Genomic DNA, 15,931 nt, shown 5'->3' with positions numbered 1-15,931 from the left:
AAAAAATGTTTAGATCTTAGGGACATTTGTAAGCCCTGCAGGGCTCCCTTACCTCATTCAATCATCTTTCTCACAGATACAGAGATGCACATTTTTGCTGACTTCAGGGGCATTCATATACCCAGCAAATCATCTCTGTCTGATCCCATCTGAGCAGCTCTGTTTTTATTTATAACGATCCTTGAATTTTCAAGGAAGTATACTAGCATTCAGCTAACCCTATTTTTCCTAACTCAGATTTAAAGGAAAATGAGGAATCTGATGGAGACAATATTTGGAACATAACTCATTCTTGACAAGAGATAACTTAGGATATTATTTACCTATTTACCTTTAGATTTACTTTAAAATAGATCTTCTGATGTAGTGAATTTTAAAACTGTTTTGGAGCAGGCTGGTGTTAAAAAAAATAATAAAATGATGACGTATGTAGGTATTAAAAGAGTTACGTAAATGTGATTTGTTGTTATCTAAAATAATTAGGTAAAATAACCTTTATATAGTGCATCCCTGGTCATATGAAAGTTACTGGGCATGTCAGTCTTAACACACTCTTTAAAACAAATGGAAGCAAGTCCCTGGGACTCATGATATCTCCAGACAGTTTCTGTTAACTGCCTATGTACTTTTAAGCAACAGAAACATCCTTATCTGGTCAGTTGTCCACCAAATTTGATCACGCACACATACTGGAAAGTAAAAATCTTCACTGGCCAAGTTAGAAAAATCAACATTTAAAAAAAAAAAAAAAACAAACAAAACAACTTCAAACCTTTATGGCACAAATTATGATGAATAAAAGCTTAGCACTTTAGAAGCTGCACAGCCTTTTAGAGCATGCTTTTGGTTTATCTCACCTTGGAAATCCAAAGACTAATGGTAACAAGTGATTTTGAGTGTGTGCTTGGAGCATTACGGCATCTAAGAAATGAAGTGCATCCAGTGAAATACAACTGCAAGCAGCCAGAGCAACGCAGTGTGAAGGTGGTGAGATGTTCACTAAGAGAAGAGGAGGTTCCTCGCCTCAGCATTGCAGTGAAATACGCAGGCCCTTACCTTCGGGGAAGCAATCCTCAGGCTCCATCAGCTCCTCAGCAAACTCAGGGATCTGCTCCAGCAGTTCTGCAGGATTTGTCAAATCCACTGTGCTGCCTTCAGAAAGACTGATTTCATCAAGCTTGTTGTCAACAAGAGCAAAGATGAGGAAAACAAATGGGTCAATGGCCCCGAAGGAAGTAGCGGAGTTTTTATTCCACTAGCCAATATCCCAGCTAAAGCCACCACACAGAGACATCGCCATGCACATCACATGGTGCCCGCTCCTCCAGGGACAGCTCTGCCTGCACTGCCGTGAGCTAACAGCTGACCCATCCACCAGGACAAGAATAAAAAGTGAACACACAGAACTTACTGTTTAAAACAAAAGAGAAGCAAACCGTAGAAAGATAGTGAACAGCTACTGAGTGATGGTAGGTGGAAGCTTGGAATGGTGGAACCACTCAAGATCTTAAGGCTTGTACATCCTGAAGGCTTATACCTTCGGATGGGGGACCAGAAGTGGGACCTAGCTCCTGAAATGCCGAAGGATGAATCTGATGACCTGCGTTGGGTTTCTGTCTCTGGGGCCTAATGCCTGAGGCTCCTCACCCACAACTGATGGGTGAGATCCGCACCTTGTCAGTCAGAACCATGCTCTGCTCCCTGCTGCGACAGCTTCTCCTCTGAGATGAGCAGAAGTCCCTCTGGCACCAGGGTCCAGCCACACGATGCTACAGGCACACATGTGTGAGGGCTTTTCCACCTGCCTCATCCCAGACCTGACTTGTTCCCACCATGTGATGTGTCCCCTTACCTTTTGGTCACCTGCTTTGATCTCAAGGTGACGCAGGAGGGGGGACACATGGCTTTGGAAAGCCTCTCACAGGCTCTATCGCTTGCCTGAAACTTTTGACACCCCCGTCTTAGGCGCATTGTTTAAATTCAGTGTTACTCAGATCCTCCTCTGCAAAATGGGGACAAGAATATTCCTGCTCCCTGAGACTTTGGTTGTCTTATCTATTTAGAGCAGGAACTGTCAAGTAGATCTGGGTAAAAATTTCTGGGGAATATAGTATTTTAAAAAATTGTTTTAGAGGCTGAATTTGTTATTAAAGGGAATAAGATATATGATTAAGTAAGTCACCCAAATATGAAATAGAAATTTCATTTCAAATCAAAACTTTCTTTTAGCAGAATCAAAACATTTTCTTTAGAAGAAAGCAGGATTCCCACCACCACCACCATTTTATTTTACTAGTTAAAATAAAACATTTCCATGTTGTGTTAACCCTAAATTATATTTTACTTGATTATTCAGCTTGGCCACTAAAGTGAAAGCTCTAATATTTGCCCAGCCCTGCTCACAGTTTGTTTCTGACTGTATTAGAGCACTACCTAGTGTAAGTGGGCAACACAGAAGCTGGTATCTTCCAGGGTCATATTAATGCAAAAAAAAAGCCGTAAGCAGGAGTCAGGAGAGGTGGGTTGTTTGTTAACTTCTTATTCTGTTCTCCGAGTACCTCCTGAAATAATTTTGTGCTTTATCCTGCAATACTACCGTCTCCATTTAAAAAAAATGAGGACAACAATACTTACCCATGCTTTTAAACAATCTGTGAGATAGTTATATGAGAGATGGCACGTACACATAAAATATTTTCATGAGGATGATGGTGATGGAGTTAGAGAATAGGTACAGCTTTATATATTTATTATTAATGTGAAAATGGGCCCTCTGTTTTCCAGTATACAGTCAATGCAAAATTTATAGCTGAATTCAGAGAAATGCTGAACCTGGGGTAAAATGGGCAAGATTGAACATTCCAGCAATGCTTGCAAGCAGGGATGGGAGCTACTTGTTTGCAATTAGCTGCAGCATCCAGAAGGTCACAGTCTTGGCTAGGGTTTTTAATGCTCTACTCAAAATAACTGCAAATAATCAAGAAGAGACCTTTTAAAAAGAGTCAGAACAGAAAGCACAGGTCAAAGACATGGATAAAGCTTCTAAAAAATCCATATTCAGAATGCAGCTGTTGTATAAAGCCCATTTTCTACAGATTACCAACAGTATATGATGGTGGAAAAAATGTCTTACCAAGCTCTAGCACAGTCAGAACTTTCTGATACTGTTCATTAGGGAATGCGTTTAGTCATTATTTGTTCTGTTATGAAGACATCAAAACACAGATCACCAAAATAGTCCTAAATTATATACAGCTGTAGGATGTAGAAAATAGGGGTTCCAATGAGAAAAAAAGCCTTGTTGGATACAATTCTTACCAATAGACAGAAATCAAAGAAAACTGTGAGAACGTCAGCTTGACAGCATTGTCAGTGAGACAGCTGGATTTAGCAGAGACAGGTTAGGAAATTCACAGAACACAATAGGGTGCAATTATAATAGACTGCAAGGAAAACATCTTGCAGAATCGAGAATTCTTCAGAGTTATTTATCAGGAGGAGTTTTCAGAAAATATTGGAATCCATCATTGTCACAGGGAGATGGGGAACACACAAGACAAAACAGACAGGGTTTCCTCTGAAAAGCCTTCAAAGATGAAAAGGCAGTGAGTGTGGATTCCCAAACGGCAGGCAAAGGTTTGAGGGTCCAAAGTGGGACTAGAAAAAGAAGGAACCATACATATGAGAAAGGAGGGAAAGATTAGGAAAGCTCGTAGGAGAGAAGCAAAGGTTACTCTTTGCCAGAACAGTTAGAAGGGATTAAGAAGGTTTTAATGAACTCAGTAATGGGAAGAAAAGAGCTAGAGACATAGTAACAACTGGTGAGGGAGATGTAACTAATCAAAATTCAGTTGCCTAAGAAAATAAACTCTTTTTAAAAGATTCCAACAAGGGGATCATTAAAAAGAGGGGGGAGAGCCTGTTAGAATTAATACAACTGTAAGCAGAGAAATATCTAGAAAGCCTGAAACATATTTAAATCGGCAGATCCAGACACGGCACACGGCAGGGCATAAAGGGACCCAACACACCAAGTTAACACACTGTTAGGGGTCAATAGTGAATGCTCATGGAAAACTGGGAACAGCCCAGGAGAGTAGCAGTAAGTAAACGCAACACTGAGCTTAGGGAAGAGAAAAAGGGAATAATCATGGGAATCACAGATCACTAAACACTTGCTGTAGCTTGTGATTAAAGTAATTACATAAAGACTCAGAGGAGAAAAGGAGAGTGCTTTCTCAGAGTGAAATGTCAGAGGGAGGTAAAGGCAGCAAGGTGGCTCTCCTGTGTGCTAAGGGTACCGTGCACAGATGAGGTGCAAAGAGGCCAAAAGAAGGTAAAAAAGGCAAACAGATAATCTCCTCTTTCTTTCTTGGAATAAGTGAGTGGAGGAGGTGTAGCAGGCAGAGACAATGGGACCATCAGAAGCCCTTTTGGGAGAACCTCCCGCTAATGCCTAAAGTCCTGCTGCAGAGGGTGGTTTTTACTGTATTTCTGGGTGGGGTGGCCGGTTTAGATACCAGACAGGGCTTCCAACCAACTGCTTGTGTCTGCAACAACAGCAAACTGATCTGAGCGGGTTTTTCAAAAAGCCTTTAGCAGTGAGAGGCTGCAATCTCATTGAAAGTTGATGTTTGCTTAAGGCTTAACCCTCTTATCTCCCTTCCTCTCTCCCTCGCCTCTGCAGATCACAGCCTTAATCTATCAAACTGACATATGACATATAAACCTTAAGAAAATACCTGGATGTCTATTATAGAAAAGTCTACTTTTAAAATAAATTGTAATAAGCCTCGATTCATCCATTGCTGCATGGAGAAAAGCCATCCTAAGGACCCAAATATAACACAAACTTTGTCTTCAGAGGACGTGTTCTGTAGGGATTAGGGTTAGCATGATCTTCGCTAAAGGTATAGAAGAGGTACTGACCGATATAACCTTCACGTTAGCTGGTAACCTTAAATCAGGAGAGTACTGAAACTGAGGAAGCAGAAAGAAAAAGAGAAGTGAAACATGGAGAGAATACAGCAAAATGGGGCTTGTCTCAAAACAGTCCAAATGAGAGAATTCCAGGAAAATTTCAGTGGAAATCCTGGAAGCCTGGAGTAATATTAAAAAATTAGAGGTGATTTTGCAGTGGGATAGAACAACGCAGAGAACCTATATGAAAGGATCATGTCTAGATAATGACATCCTACTTCCTCCCTTTGCGGTTCTGTGGAAGTTATGTTTGGAATATTGTGCTTACTTCTTGGCAAAGAAGTTCCCCCAAAAAGGAACAATTGAGGGAGTTGCAAAGAAAGAGATTAAAAAAAAGGACAGATAAGGGGCGCAGAGATACTCATTTACAAGAAATAATGAAATGAAAGAACAATGGTGTGTGACTTCAGGGGGTGAGCCAAAGACAAAAGGAAGCAAAACCCAGTCTATTAAATTAAGTTATATTAATTAATCAAAAAGACAATGATTGATAAAATTGGTAAAAGACAGTAATGACATGGCACTTTGAAAGGGAGGGGGGCGGGGGGCAGGAAAAGAGGGCTGGTTATTGAGGCAATATAACCAGCCATGAGATTTTTTTCTAAGCAAGTGAATTGTTCCCTTTGGTAAATGAAGAGTTATAAGTTGCCTGATACATTTAAAGGTAGATTCCACAATGTTGTACAGAGTATTTTATAGGGCAGTATTTGGGCAGAGAAATCAACCTGTTTGTTCTCTGAACTCTTATCCACCTGTGACACCAATGATTGTATTCCTATGGTGTCTTCCTGATGATATATATGGGATGAATTTTTAATCATATAATGTATCCTTTACTGACATCGGCAGTGTTTTATTCAGGACACGCTCGATGCTTCCTGATATTGACTGCATCACCCCAGGCCCTGCCTCTTGGGCAGACCAAACCTGTCACTTCCTCACAGTTGCTGCCTTTATTTGGCCAGTTGCAAGTTCTTGGGACATTCATCAAAAAGATGATTAGCATGGCCTCGTGTGCGGGCACAAAGATTACTTGGGAATAGGAGGGCAGTGAGTATGTAATGTCCACGCAAGATCTGGCCTTCAAAAATAGCATCCTTTGGGCTCTGCTCTTTCATGTTGGCATTCGCAGCCTCATGTGAACTTCCGCTTGATTTCAAGTCATCCCTGGATTATTGCCATATTCCTCCACCTCTTTCTAAGCAGCTTCAAATAGAATCAATTATACTCTACTATAGAAAGGTGACATTTGTGTCCCAGGACCCTTTGAAAGTTGAGGGAGGAAATGGGGATTATTTCTTTATCACGATGTTGCTGAATATATCAAGGCTAGACTGTTCCTGATTTATCATGACATTTTGCTATAGCACTTAAAAAGGACATCATTTTCCAGCCTCCGTGTTAGGATCACAGGGTTTATTTATCTCAAAAAGACATTTAAGCATGAAGGATACCTAATCCCCTGGGAGAGAACTGCTGAAACGGCCTTCTGATTCCTCCTAGTTATAATGCTTCATCTCATTATTTTAAAGTTTTGGATTTCTTGGTAAACATACATACATTTTTTCCTGAGATTGGATATCGAATATTTGAGCCTCCTTTCTCTGAAGTTTAGGACCTTTTCTTTCTGAAGGTGAAGTTCAATATGCCAAGAAGTATTCTGGCAAGGAGGATTGCTCCTTAAAGGAATGCTTCGTGGCTAGAGGATTTCTGGTTACTCTGAGTGGAATTTAGCTCACCTAGGCGTACAACTCATCTAGTTACCTTGGGCTGCCTTTATAGTCAGCGGAGAGAAACAGGCACTTTTAGAAGATGATTCATCTGACCTAATTTAAATGTTGATTTCAGCCGGAGATGAGACACATTTACCTGACTACATTGGCTCCAGACCCTCATTGACTATAAAGGGGCCTCAGATGACAAGTTCAGATGCAGATGCTTATGTTTAGTTCAGTAAATTCCACCCCACATGCCAATACAAACCAGTAGGCCTGGAGAGCATGAGCTCTGGCTCTGTGGTGGGTCTGCTTCCTGATGTCCTGTCAAGAGTTCTCCAAGGGATTGCTTCTGCTGGGCACCAGCTTGCCAGCAGTTTTATAGCAGAACTGGGAGAGATGTGATGCATGTTGATACTACGCCATCTTTTCCCTTTCATTAATTCAGTCCCCCAAAACCACCACTGGTTCCAATCTCAAGGAGCTATGGAGTGCCCCAAACTCCCAGGACATCACACAAAACCTCCAGTTCCTGATTTTGAAGAGAGGAATCCATCGTGCTCTAACAACAAAGGCAACGTTATGTCAATAAAATGCTAAATCTGAATGGGGAAACCCTCCAACAAGCCAGCAAGTAGGGTACAGGGAATTTAAGGCCTGGAGTCACTCAGTGTACAGTAGAAATATGTGTATTTTTGGTATTCATGTTTATAAGGACAACATAGTCCTACAAGCTGAAAAATAGATGTCAGTGAGTATACATCAGCACTGAGCTGCGCTTTGGCCAACATCAACTGAATGATACTGAGGCTTACTATTTAGTTAGTATCTCCATGTCAGCTACTTAAATTGTTGCACATTTCTTGGGTCTGTGTGCTAACAGGAACAGGAATGGTTATCTGTGACAGATAGCGGACACCCTGCAGTGAACTCAAGGTGCGGATCTGCCAAGTCAGCAGATGCCATTCTTAGAGCTACTCTTCAGTGGGAAAACCCTCACATATTTGCTCCTAAAATAAGATGGTAACATTATAGATGATCTTGTGGTTTTTTTTCCCAAAGCCTCTTAGAGTCCCATCTTACTTTATAATGCACATTTTCCAAGCTTTCCGATTATTTTTACAACAACAAAATCCTCTCTCTTCTTTACTAAGACTGTAATACCTACTACGTACTATTGCTTTCCTACCACTTGACAAACACATATTTTTACAAGCCAAACCCCACACAAACCAGTGACATGCACTACGGAGCCGGTGCAATGAATTGCATGCAGTATCAGGTAGGAAAGTTGTTTCTGTTACCTCTTTTTGCCCTACTGGAGGTGGTGGCTCAGCCTTCAACTGCTTATCCACGTGCAACTCACTTAACTCTTCACAAATCTCAGAGTTCTGACTCCGGGCGCCTGGGCTTTGGCATCGCTGCCCCCTCAGTTGCAGCTGTTTTTCCTGCTGGAAATAATCCTAGATGGGTTTATTTTCTTTTTCTTTGATAGCATGCTTATTTCTTAAGGAGAACTATCCAGCTAAAAGAGAAAATAGCCTGGACTATACTTGTCAGGGGAGGACATCTTAAGGAAAATGGCAAGAAACAAGATAACACAAGCTTATGCTGTGACTTTTGAGCTTTAGCAACTGGATATGTCAAGATATCTGGCTGTAGAAAATGGAAATACAAATAGACCAGCTCTTTTTCTGAGCTGTTGTTGCTGGAGCAGGAGAAAATTCCCTTTTAGTCTCCATTTTGAGTCTGGTTTGGAGACACAAGCTTCCTCCAGGGACCTGAGGCACACAGAAAGGTGCTGCCAGTCCGGTCGAATAACCAAGGGGTGTACGCTGAAGTTGTGCGATCAGGTGGCAATACTCAGTGTTTCAGCTGGAGAAAGGCAGGAGTGCAACACCCAACACTGTGCTGCCACTCTACTTGAAACAGCGTGGAAGAAAACCCACCTAGAGGGAACAAGATACACACTGAAGGGGAGGAAAATGCAAAGTTCACTGGAAGAGATAAAAGGTACCGAAAAGTAGATGTGGAAAAACTGCAGGTAGACAGTAAATGGATATGGCTCCTATTCAGCAAAATACTTAAAGACTATTTTGCACCCACTGATGCCAGTGGGACTTAACTGCAGTCTGAGAGGAGAAGGCTTCCTTAAGTACTTCCCTAAAAAGGGATGGACTCTGGAATCAGAGCAATAAATATTTTTCTGCACACCCATCTGACTAGATTCATTGCTTGCTAATATGAGGGGCACCACTAAATCCAGCCACTTCTTCCTGGGGTGATGATTATTGCTTCTGAGCTCTCTAGAAGGACTCCCAGGACTAATGGAAGAGGACAGTATGTTTGCAGGGTCAGTCCCTCCATCTAGAAGCCCACGTTCTCTGCTGGTGTAAATTGGTGTGGCTTTATTGATTCACGTAACCCAGGGATTTCTCTGAAAACTCAATAGGTCATCACAGCACTACCATCATTTGTGACATTTCTATCACTGCTACTAAAATATTAACAAAAACTTTAGCCCGTTTCAAAGAGTTGTGCTGAGTTGCTTACTGAAGGACTTCCATGCTGAGAAAAAAATGACCAGCATAACAGGATTTCAACAGTAATTATTGAAACCTATTTATCTTTCACTTGTCCAGCTATTTTTTTTCCCCTTGGCTTGACTGACATCCGACGTTATTCACGTATTAAGCGAGTTTCCCTTCCCCAGGGAGCCGCAGCCTACCTGCCTTAGTTCTAAAGCCACATCACCACAGGAAGTCCCTCAAGAGGTACCAGGAGCAGAAAAACACTTTATACCAAATATAACTATCTGAAAGAACAGATGACACAAAGGAAGCAGCTGGTTAAGCAAATTGCTCTCCGTCTAAATACTTTTGGACTGTCAGGTTTGTACCAGTCTTTTCAAATGTCATTGCGTGTTTCTAGAAAATTAATTTAAAATCAAATTACTTGTTTCCTGCTTCAGAGGGCATGTGGTCTAAAATATATTCTAACTTTAACAAATTAAATTATGCATGTCCAAGCCTGTACCCTCTGCATAAGAATGTATTACATGCAATTTCTAGGCACAGTTTAGCACCGATTTTCACAGGCCAGAGATTGCTCCTTAACCACTGAATTACATTTTTGTCCCTGTCAAAAAGCAACACTCTTTTTAACGTGCATCTTTGGAAACAGTGTAATATTCAGGGGAGAAGCTAATGTGGAAGGCACAGTATGCCCAAGTAAGGCGCTCAGCCATGAAAAGTCTTTTTTTTTTTTTTTTTTTTTTTTTAATGCAATGTGCATACAACTTAGTACCAAGTAATCTTAATGGCATGTATTGGTTATAGCACTAAAACAACAGAAACAATTGTTTCGTGTTCAAAGTGCAATGTAATCTGGGGTGACGTCTCAAGTTCATTTATGCAGAAAGGTTGTGCACTCAGAGTCATTAGAAACTACACAGTGTATGAGAACAGACTGTGTAACTCAGTTGATCTGACGAATGTTCAAGTTGTTAAGCAAATTATTGCACTAAGCTAGAGTCAGATGCCAAACTTCAACCAATTCTCTTTTTACTAACTCCTCGGTGTGGTACCAAGACTTAGCAAGGCTTTCCTAGAGACTAAACTCCAGGAACCATGGACCCAGCTGCTTCCCAGAAATCACACTTGTGCCAAGTATCCGATGAATTAACGTTAATTAAAACTGATGAAATACATCCTGGCAAATTATCCAATGGGGACAACATGGGCATGTGGGACAATGATTTGGTTCATCCCCATGTGGTTTCAGACTTGTCCTGTAAATTTATATGGTGGGAGAAAGTCTCCAAGAGAAGTAGACTCTTCAAAAAAATCTGGTTGTATAGACTGAGGCCCAAAAGGAATGTGAGGGAATCCACAAAGTTTTTACAAGCAACTGATGCCAGCCCTGGGAAGCCACTCTCATGGGATGCCACAGTCTCCTCTGCAGCCCACAGCACCTGAAGATCAGCACAGACTTGCCTGGGGAAAGGTGCTTTTGGTTTACGTTGTTTAACTTCAGATTGTTTGCTTTTGTTCTGATTCCAGATGATTCGTTCTTCTGGCAGCAACAGCAGCAAGTTTATCTCCTGTCAAGCTCCCTGCCGTGGGTGGTTTATATAATTTGTTTTTAGTTTTTGTATCAAGTGCCATGTTGCCAAGGCAATACACATTGTGTTAATATTTATTGATTCAGTTGTTTTCATAATTTATAAAGTAAAACCATTCAGCAATACAAAAGCTTTGGGAGTGCAAACGGAGGGTTGGGAGGCCAGGCCAGGCTTAGCTCCTTTACAGCATAAACTGGAAGTTTGCTCTCCTCTGCTCTGCTCTGGGCCCTAAAAACAGCTGATCTGCCAACACCAAACCAGTAACGAGCACACAGAGGAGGACGGACCCAGTGTTGTCCCTTTGCCTGCTGCAGGCCAGCCGCAGCACTAGGAAAACAGCAACCAGATTGAAAATAGACCATAATCTGGGTGACATCTCAAGTGTGTTTGTGCATGGACCCACATACTTGTTTGCTGACACAAATAAATACAAAGGCTCCACACTGCATTCTGCCTCTGAAAAGCACAGATCGGCTAATTGTTTCACGCTTAAATGGGGATTAGTGCAAATGCCGCTCCTTTGGAAAGAGGACTTGCTGTTGGCAAAACAAGACAAATACCTGTCATCAGCATGGATTCTCTTTATTCCTTCCCCATGGAAATATCATTTTTTCCACCCTGTGCAAACAAATTTAGAAAGAGGATCCCAGGACTTGTCTTTCAGATGGCGACCCGTTCAAATGGGTTCTCCTGATGCTTCACTCACTCCCTAGATCATGACCCTGGCTTGTAACATTTGTTCCCTCATTCCCTGGCCACGGCTGTTGTGGGAAAGAAGACGTGCAAAGCCTTTGATAGCAGGAAGCTTCCTGTCCCAGGCAGGTGGGGAGGCAAGAAATGGGAACAGGCGCTGGAGCCCTCCCCCTTGCAACTGTCACTGCAGAGCCAGCAAGCAAGGATGAAGGATGTGCCAGGATAAAGTTAATTTAAGTTATTTTATGAGGTTGACAGGGTATCCGCTGTCTCTGGTGTGACAGTGCAAGTACAAACTGCCCTCTACTCAGTCTACAGTGCAATGGGAAGCTTCAACCCTATGTATCTTCTCTACTCCCCACCAGACTCATGCATCCCTCTGTCTCTCCAAAGATGAGTTTTGAGACACTAACGGGATTTCAGGAATGCTCAGGTTCTGTGGTCACTTTCCAGGAATGAGCTGGTCAGGGCATTTCCAGGTGCAGACTCAGGGCAGTGGAGGCTCATCCTGGTTGTCCCACATGCAAGGCTGCACACACTTGACCATACAGGTGGGACCCTGCTTCACCATGGGACATGGTCCATCACAGGAAGGAGCAGCAGCCAAAGATGCTGGCAACAGAAATGTCTCTGCTTTAGCCATTCATAGATGACAGACACTGTGAAATTGAGCCTTCTGAAGAAATGCAGCTCAATAGAGCAGCAATTAGTCCTTTAATAGATGACAAAATATTTTAACCTGCAAAGCTTCCTATAGCCAGTTTCAGGATACCATAATAGGATTCTGAGGAACTTTTCATGTATAGTAAACCCAGTTCAGCAGTGCGACACACATAGCTATGAGAGGATTGTTTACGCTGTAAAGTAATTGTTGATGTTTGTGTTCCTCCTTGCAGACAGCTATGGATTTCATAAAATTACCGTGCCTGGTAGCAATTGGCATCCTTTCTCAGCAACAGTTTGTGTCTAGTAACTGGCATCCTTCCTCTGCAAAGAAGCCAAGAAGTAAATGATCGTGAAAACTGAACTGTTTATATCCTACCTCTACATAAGTGGAGAAGCAAGCAGATTGCAATGCTGCTGAAATATGGCGAGCTTGCATTACTGCCTCGGTGGCACCTGTTTGGTGTGTAAAGTAAACAGGAGACTACAGTCTGCAGAGCTCTTGGGCTGACAACTCTCAGATATGTGAATTTAGTCTTTCTGAAAAGCCTTGGAAAATCTGAGTTAAATGGGAGAGAAATAAATAACCATGAACCAGGCAAATGAATTGTGGGTTCTTGTTACCAGAACAGATAGTTTATGATCTTGGTTCTCCTCTTTCACAAATAAATGTTAATCCTTGTAGCACCAATGAAATCAGGGGATTTATCTTTCTGCACGTTTAGCATGAGAAGAAAAATCACCAAATACATCAGGAAAATTCCCTTGCTTCCTTAATATGAGAAGGGGAAGATTAATATCACTTATTCTGCCAGGAATAAAAGAGGGCTGGTGTGCAGCTGTCAATTTTAAGTGTGCACATTAAGAATCTCTCTAACCTGGTTTGAAGAACTGCTTCTGTAAAGCAGTGTTGCTGCTACTCAGTTTAATGAGAAATCGGAGGAAAACCTGGAGTGATACCACACCACAGCACTAGGATTATAGCTAAGACACAGAGAGGATTCGTGCTACACTATGTTCCTTAACAACTGCATTTTATTAGCAGACTACAGTGTTTGCAATACTGATGTAAAGCCTGTGAAGTCCTACCTTAAGGCTGCAGCACACGTACGTAGTTTAAGAGCTGCAGATTCCTCAAAGAGGGTATGAAAGCAGGAAAGAAATAGTCTAAACCTGATTATTTGAGACTGGTCATCCCCACTTTCCATCCTATGCCACCTGGTCCATCATTCCACTTCACCAGGCATCAGGCTGACTTAGTAGACCAATTTTTGTTCAGTTTTGCAGCCCTTATCTACCCCTCCCAGTTTTTCCTCCTGCCATTCATCTGTGCAAAAGCCAGAAACAATCTGGTACAAAGTGAGCAGTAAAACATCAGAATTAGGAGGTGCTGCTTGTATTTGCCATGTGAATCCATCTGGATATTTTTTTCTTTTTCTTGATCACCCAGCCTTTATAGGGACCCCGTTTATTAAACCCCAAATCACTAACACATGCACGCTGAAGAGCAACATGGGCAAAACAGGTTAAACACGACAGTCACCAAGTTTAGCAACAGCACAGGCCTGTTGCCCAGCTCCTGGGCAGATGAAATTATGCTCCCAACTTGGATGTCCACAGGTCCTAAAGGAGTTTCCAGCTGTGCGGTCACCTGCCAGCATTAAGGCTGCTGAAGTTTGAAGTTACATCTATGTAGCCAAACACAGAACTTGTTCTCCCCGTGGAGCTAAGAAACGCATTTTTTGCTCCCAAAAGTCACAGGGTATTTGGTAGAAAATGGCAGTACTTGTTCTAATAAAAAACAATGGTCCTGTGAATACTTAGCTGGATAAAGATACCAGAAATCTGGCCCTTACAATTCAGAATGGTGAAGGCTAAGGCTGGCCAGAAACCACAGCTGCTCAGCAGAGGCTGTTAACAGCAAAAACTCCCCTGGAACCAGCCTGCCCTGGTATTTTCTCTCATTTTTAATATTGGTGAAAAAAAACCTTTGCCAGACCAATATCATCACAGCCTGTAACTGCCGGTCTCTGCACAGGCGTGGGATGCTCTGCCAAATGTCATCCCTCAAGGAGGGACAGAGCAGTTTAGCAGTGCTCCTTCAAGGATGAATCCAGAACATTTTAAGTGTTTGAACTCCAGCCACAGAGGGGCGAGTCATGTTATTTCTAATGGCTTCTGCACTGCTGGCCTAGGATCTTTTCCCACACTGAGCAACACACGGCCCATAATAAAACATAGATTCATTATTCCAAGGCTTGACTCTTAAAATTAGTCTAAGTGTGAGAACTTGGCAAAAAGATGGACTGCCAAAGTTAATTTAGCCTGTTATCAATTCAATGGGCTTAAATAGGCAGTAAAAGTGTTTCTTAAGTGTTCATTGTTGAGAGTTCAAGCTAATACCTTCTGCTAAATTGCATTTTGAAGTTTAATCACAATCTACTTTATGTTTCTTTTGTGTAATTGGGATATTTCCATGGTATGATATGAAGAACTCAAACTAATGGGCTTCTCTGATGGAAGTTTAAATTTTGGAAGTTTGCCTTAAAGCGCAGTGAATGAGGCTGCCTGAAATAATCTGGAACCTTTCACCCAACTAAGGTGTTAATATTTTGATCATGAAAAAATTCTCATATTATTACAGGTAATAGCAACAAAATAACCATGATTTTAGATTTTTTGGGGTTGGACCATAATTAATGGGAGTAATTTCAAACCCCCGACCCATGCTCGCATGCCCTGTCTTTCTTGGCACAGGAGCTGCGGGGGAACTGGCTGCTGTTCATTTCGTCCAAAACGTTACATGTTGGCATTTTCTTTACCTAAGGGAGAAACAGTGAGAAATGCTCATTTCTGGGCAGCATTTTGCTCCAGGGAGGGATATGGATACTGGGAAAAGGCACCCAGTAAGCTGTGACTGACACGTAGTCCATGGTCTGGGCACTTGTCCAAATGCATGTTGTCAAGTGCGCTATGCCTGATATCGGTTCTTTCAATGCCAGGCTTTTTGGGTTTTTTTCTCCCCCCTCTTTCTTCCCTCCATCAGCTCCCTGTGTTTCCTGCACCTTAGGCATTATGCTGTAGATAAATATATTTCCCTGCCACCCTGTATTGAATCAGCACCCTAAAACCTTTGTTCGCAGTGTGACTGCTCTAATCACGTCTGCAGAGTTCTGAGATGGAGTCTTCTCCTTTCTGCCCCATCGTGCTGAAACAAAATAAACACAAATGTCTTTCTATATGTAGAAGCAAAGATGAGGACATAGGTGCTTTAAATCTGCTGTTGTGATTTGTAGTCATTTTTCTAATGGCCTTGCTGCTTTTCTTCCAAAGACAATAAATACAGAAATGTTCTATTTTATTGCTAAAAGTAATTAGCAAATAATTGAGTTCCACGCAGTTTTCAAGAAATGCAAAGCAAAACAAAACAGTTAAAAAAGGGAGAAATCCAGGCAAACTATGTATGTAATAACACTGAACCCCCCCCCCGCTATCCTACTTAATAATCAGAAAAATATTGGTGCACATAAAGCCAGCAAAAAGAACGCTGTAAGATTTATTGCGTGCTGCATGCATGTATACGTGTGGGTTCACTCTCCTGCCAGTAAGAACTGGGGAGTCATCGACAGAATTCAAAGAAATTTTATCCAGTTGCACTAAAAGAGAACATGTCCCACAGACTGGAACTGAAACCAGACAGGATATAAATACTGTTTGAAAGGGCATTACAGTTCCTGACAATAAAGTATATTTCCTG

The 15,931-nt window shown here is 41.8% G+C and overlaps 1 protein-coding gene across 3 annotated transcripts in view; it reads right to left on the bottom strand.

Moving 5' to 3' along the window:
- LOC119147250 (sodium channel protein type 5 subunit alpha-like) overlaps positions 1 to 15,931 on the bottom strand; it is a 217,113-nt gene that overhangs the window by 51,166 nt on the left and 150,016 nt on the right. For 2 of the 3 annotated variants that reach the window (XM_037385963.1, XM_037385962.1), the window contains 2 exons: positions 8,000 to 8,146; positions 1,057 to 1,177 (listed from right to left, as the gene is read on the bottom strand). In XM_037385963.1, coding sequence (XP_037241860.1) covers positions 1,057 to 1,177; positions 8,000 to 8,146 — 268 coding nt within the window. The remainder of the gene's footprint in view (positions 1 to 1,056; positions 1,178 to 7,999; positions 8,147 to 15,931) is intronic. The other variant, XM_037385960.1, reaches the window with a different exon arrangement.

The sequence above is a fragment of the Falco rusticolus genome, chromosome 4 (genome assembly GCF_015220075.1).
Source record: "Falco rusticolus isolate bFalRus1 chromosome 4, bFalRus1.pri, whole genome shotgun sequence".
NCBI classification, from domain to species: Eukaryota; Metazoa; Chordata; class Aves; order Falconiformes; family Falconidae; genus Falco; species Falco rusticolus.
Note: the sequence above shows the minus strand (reverse complement) of the source record. Positions and strands in the feature narration are given on the sequence as shown.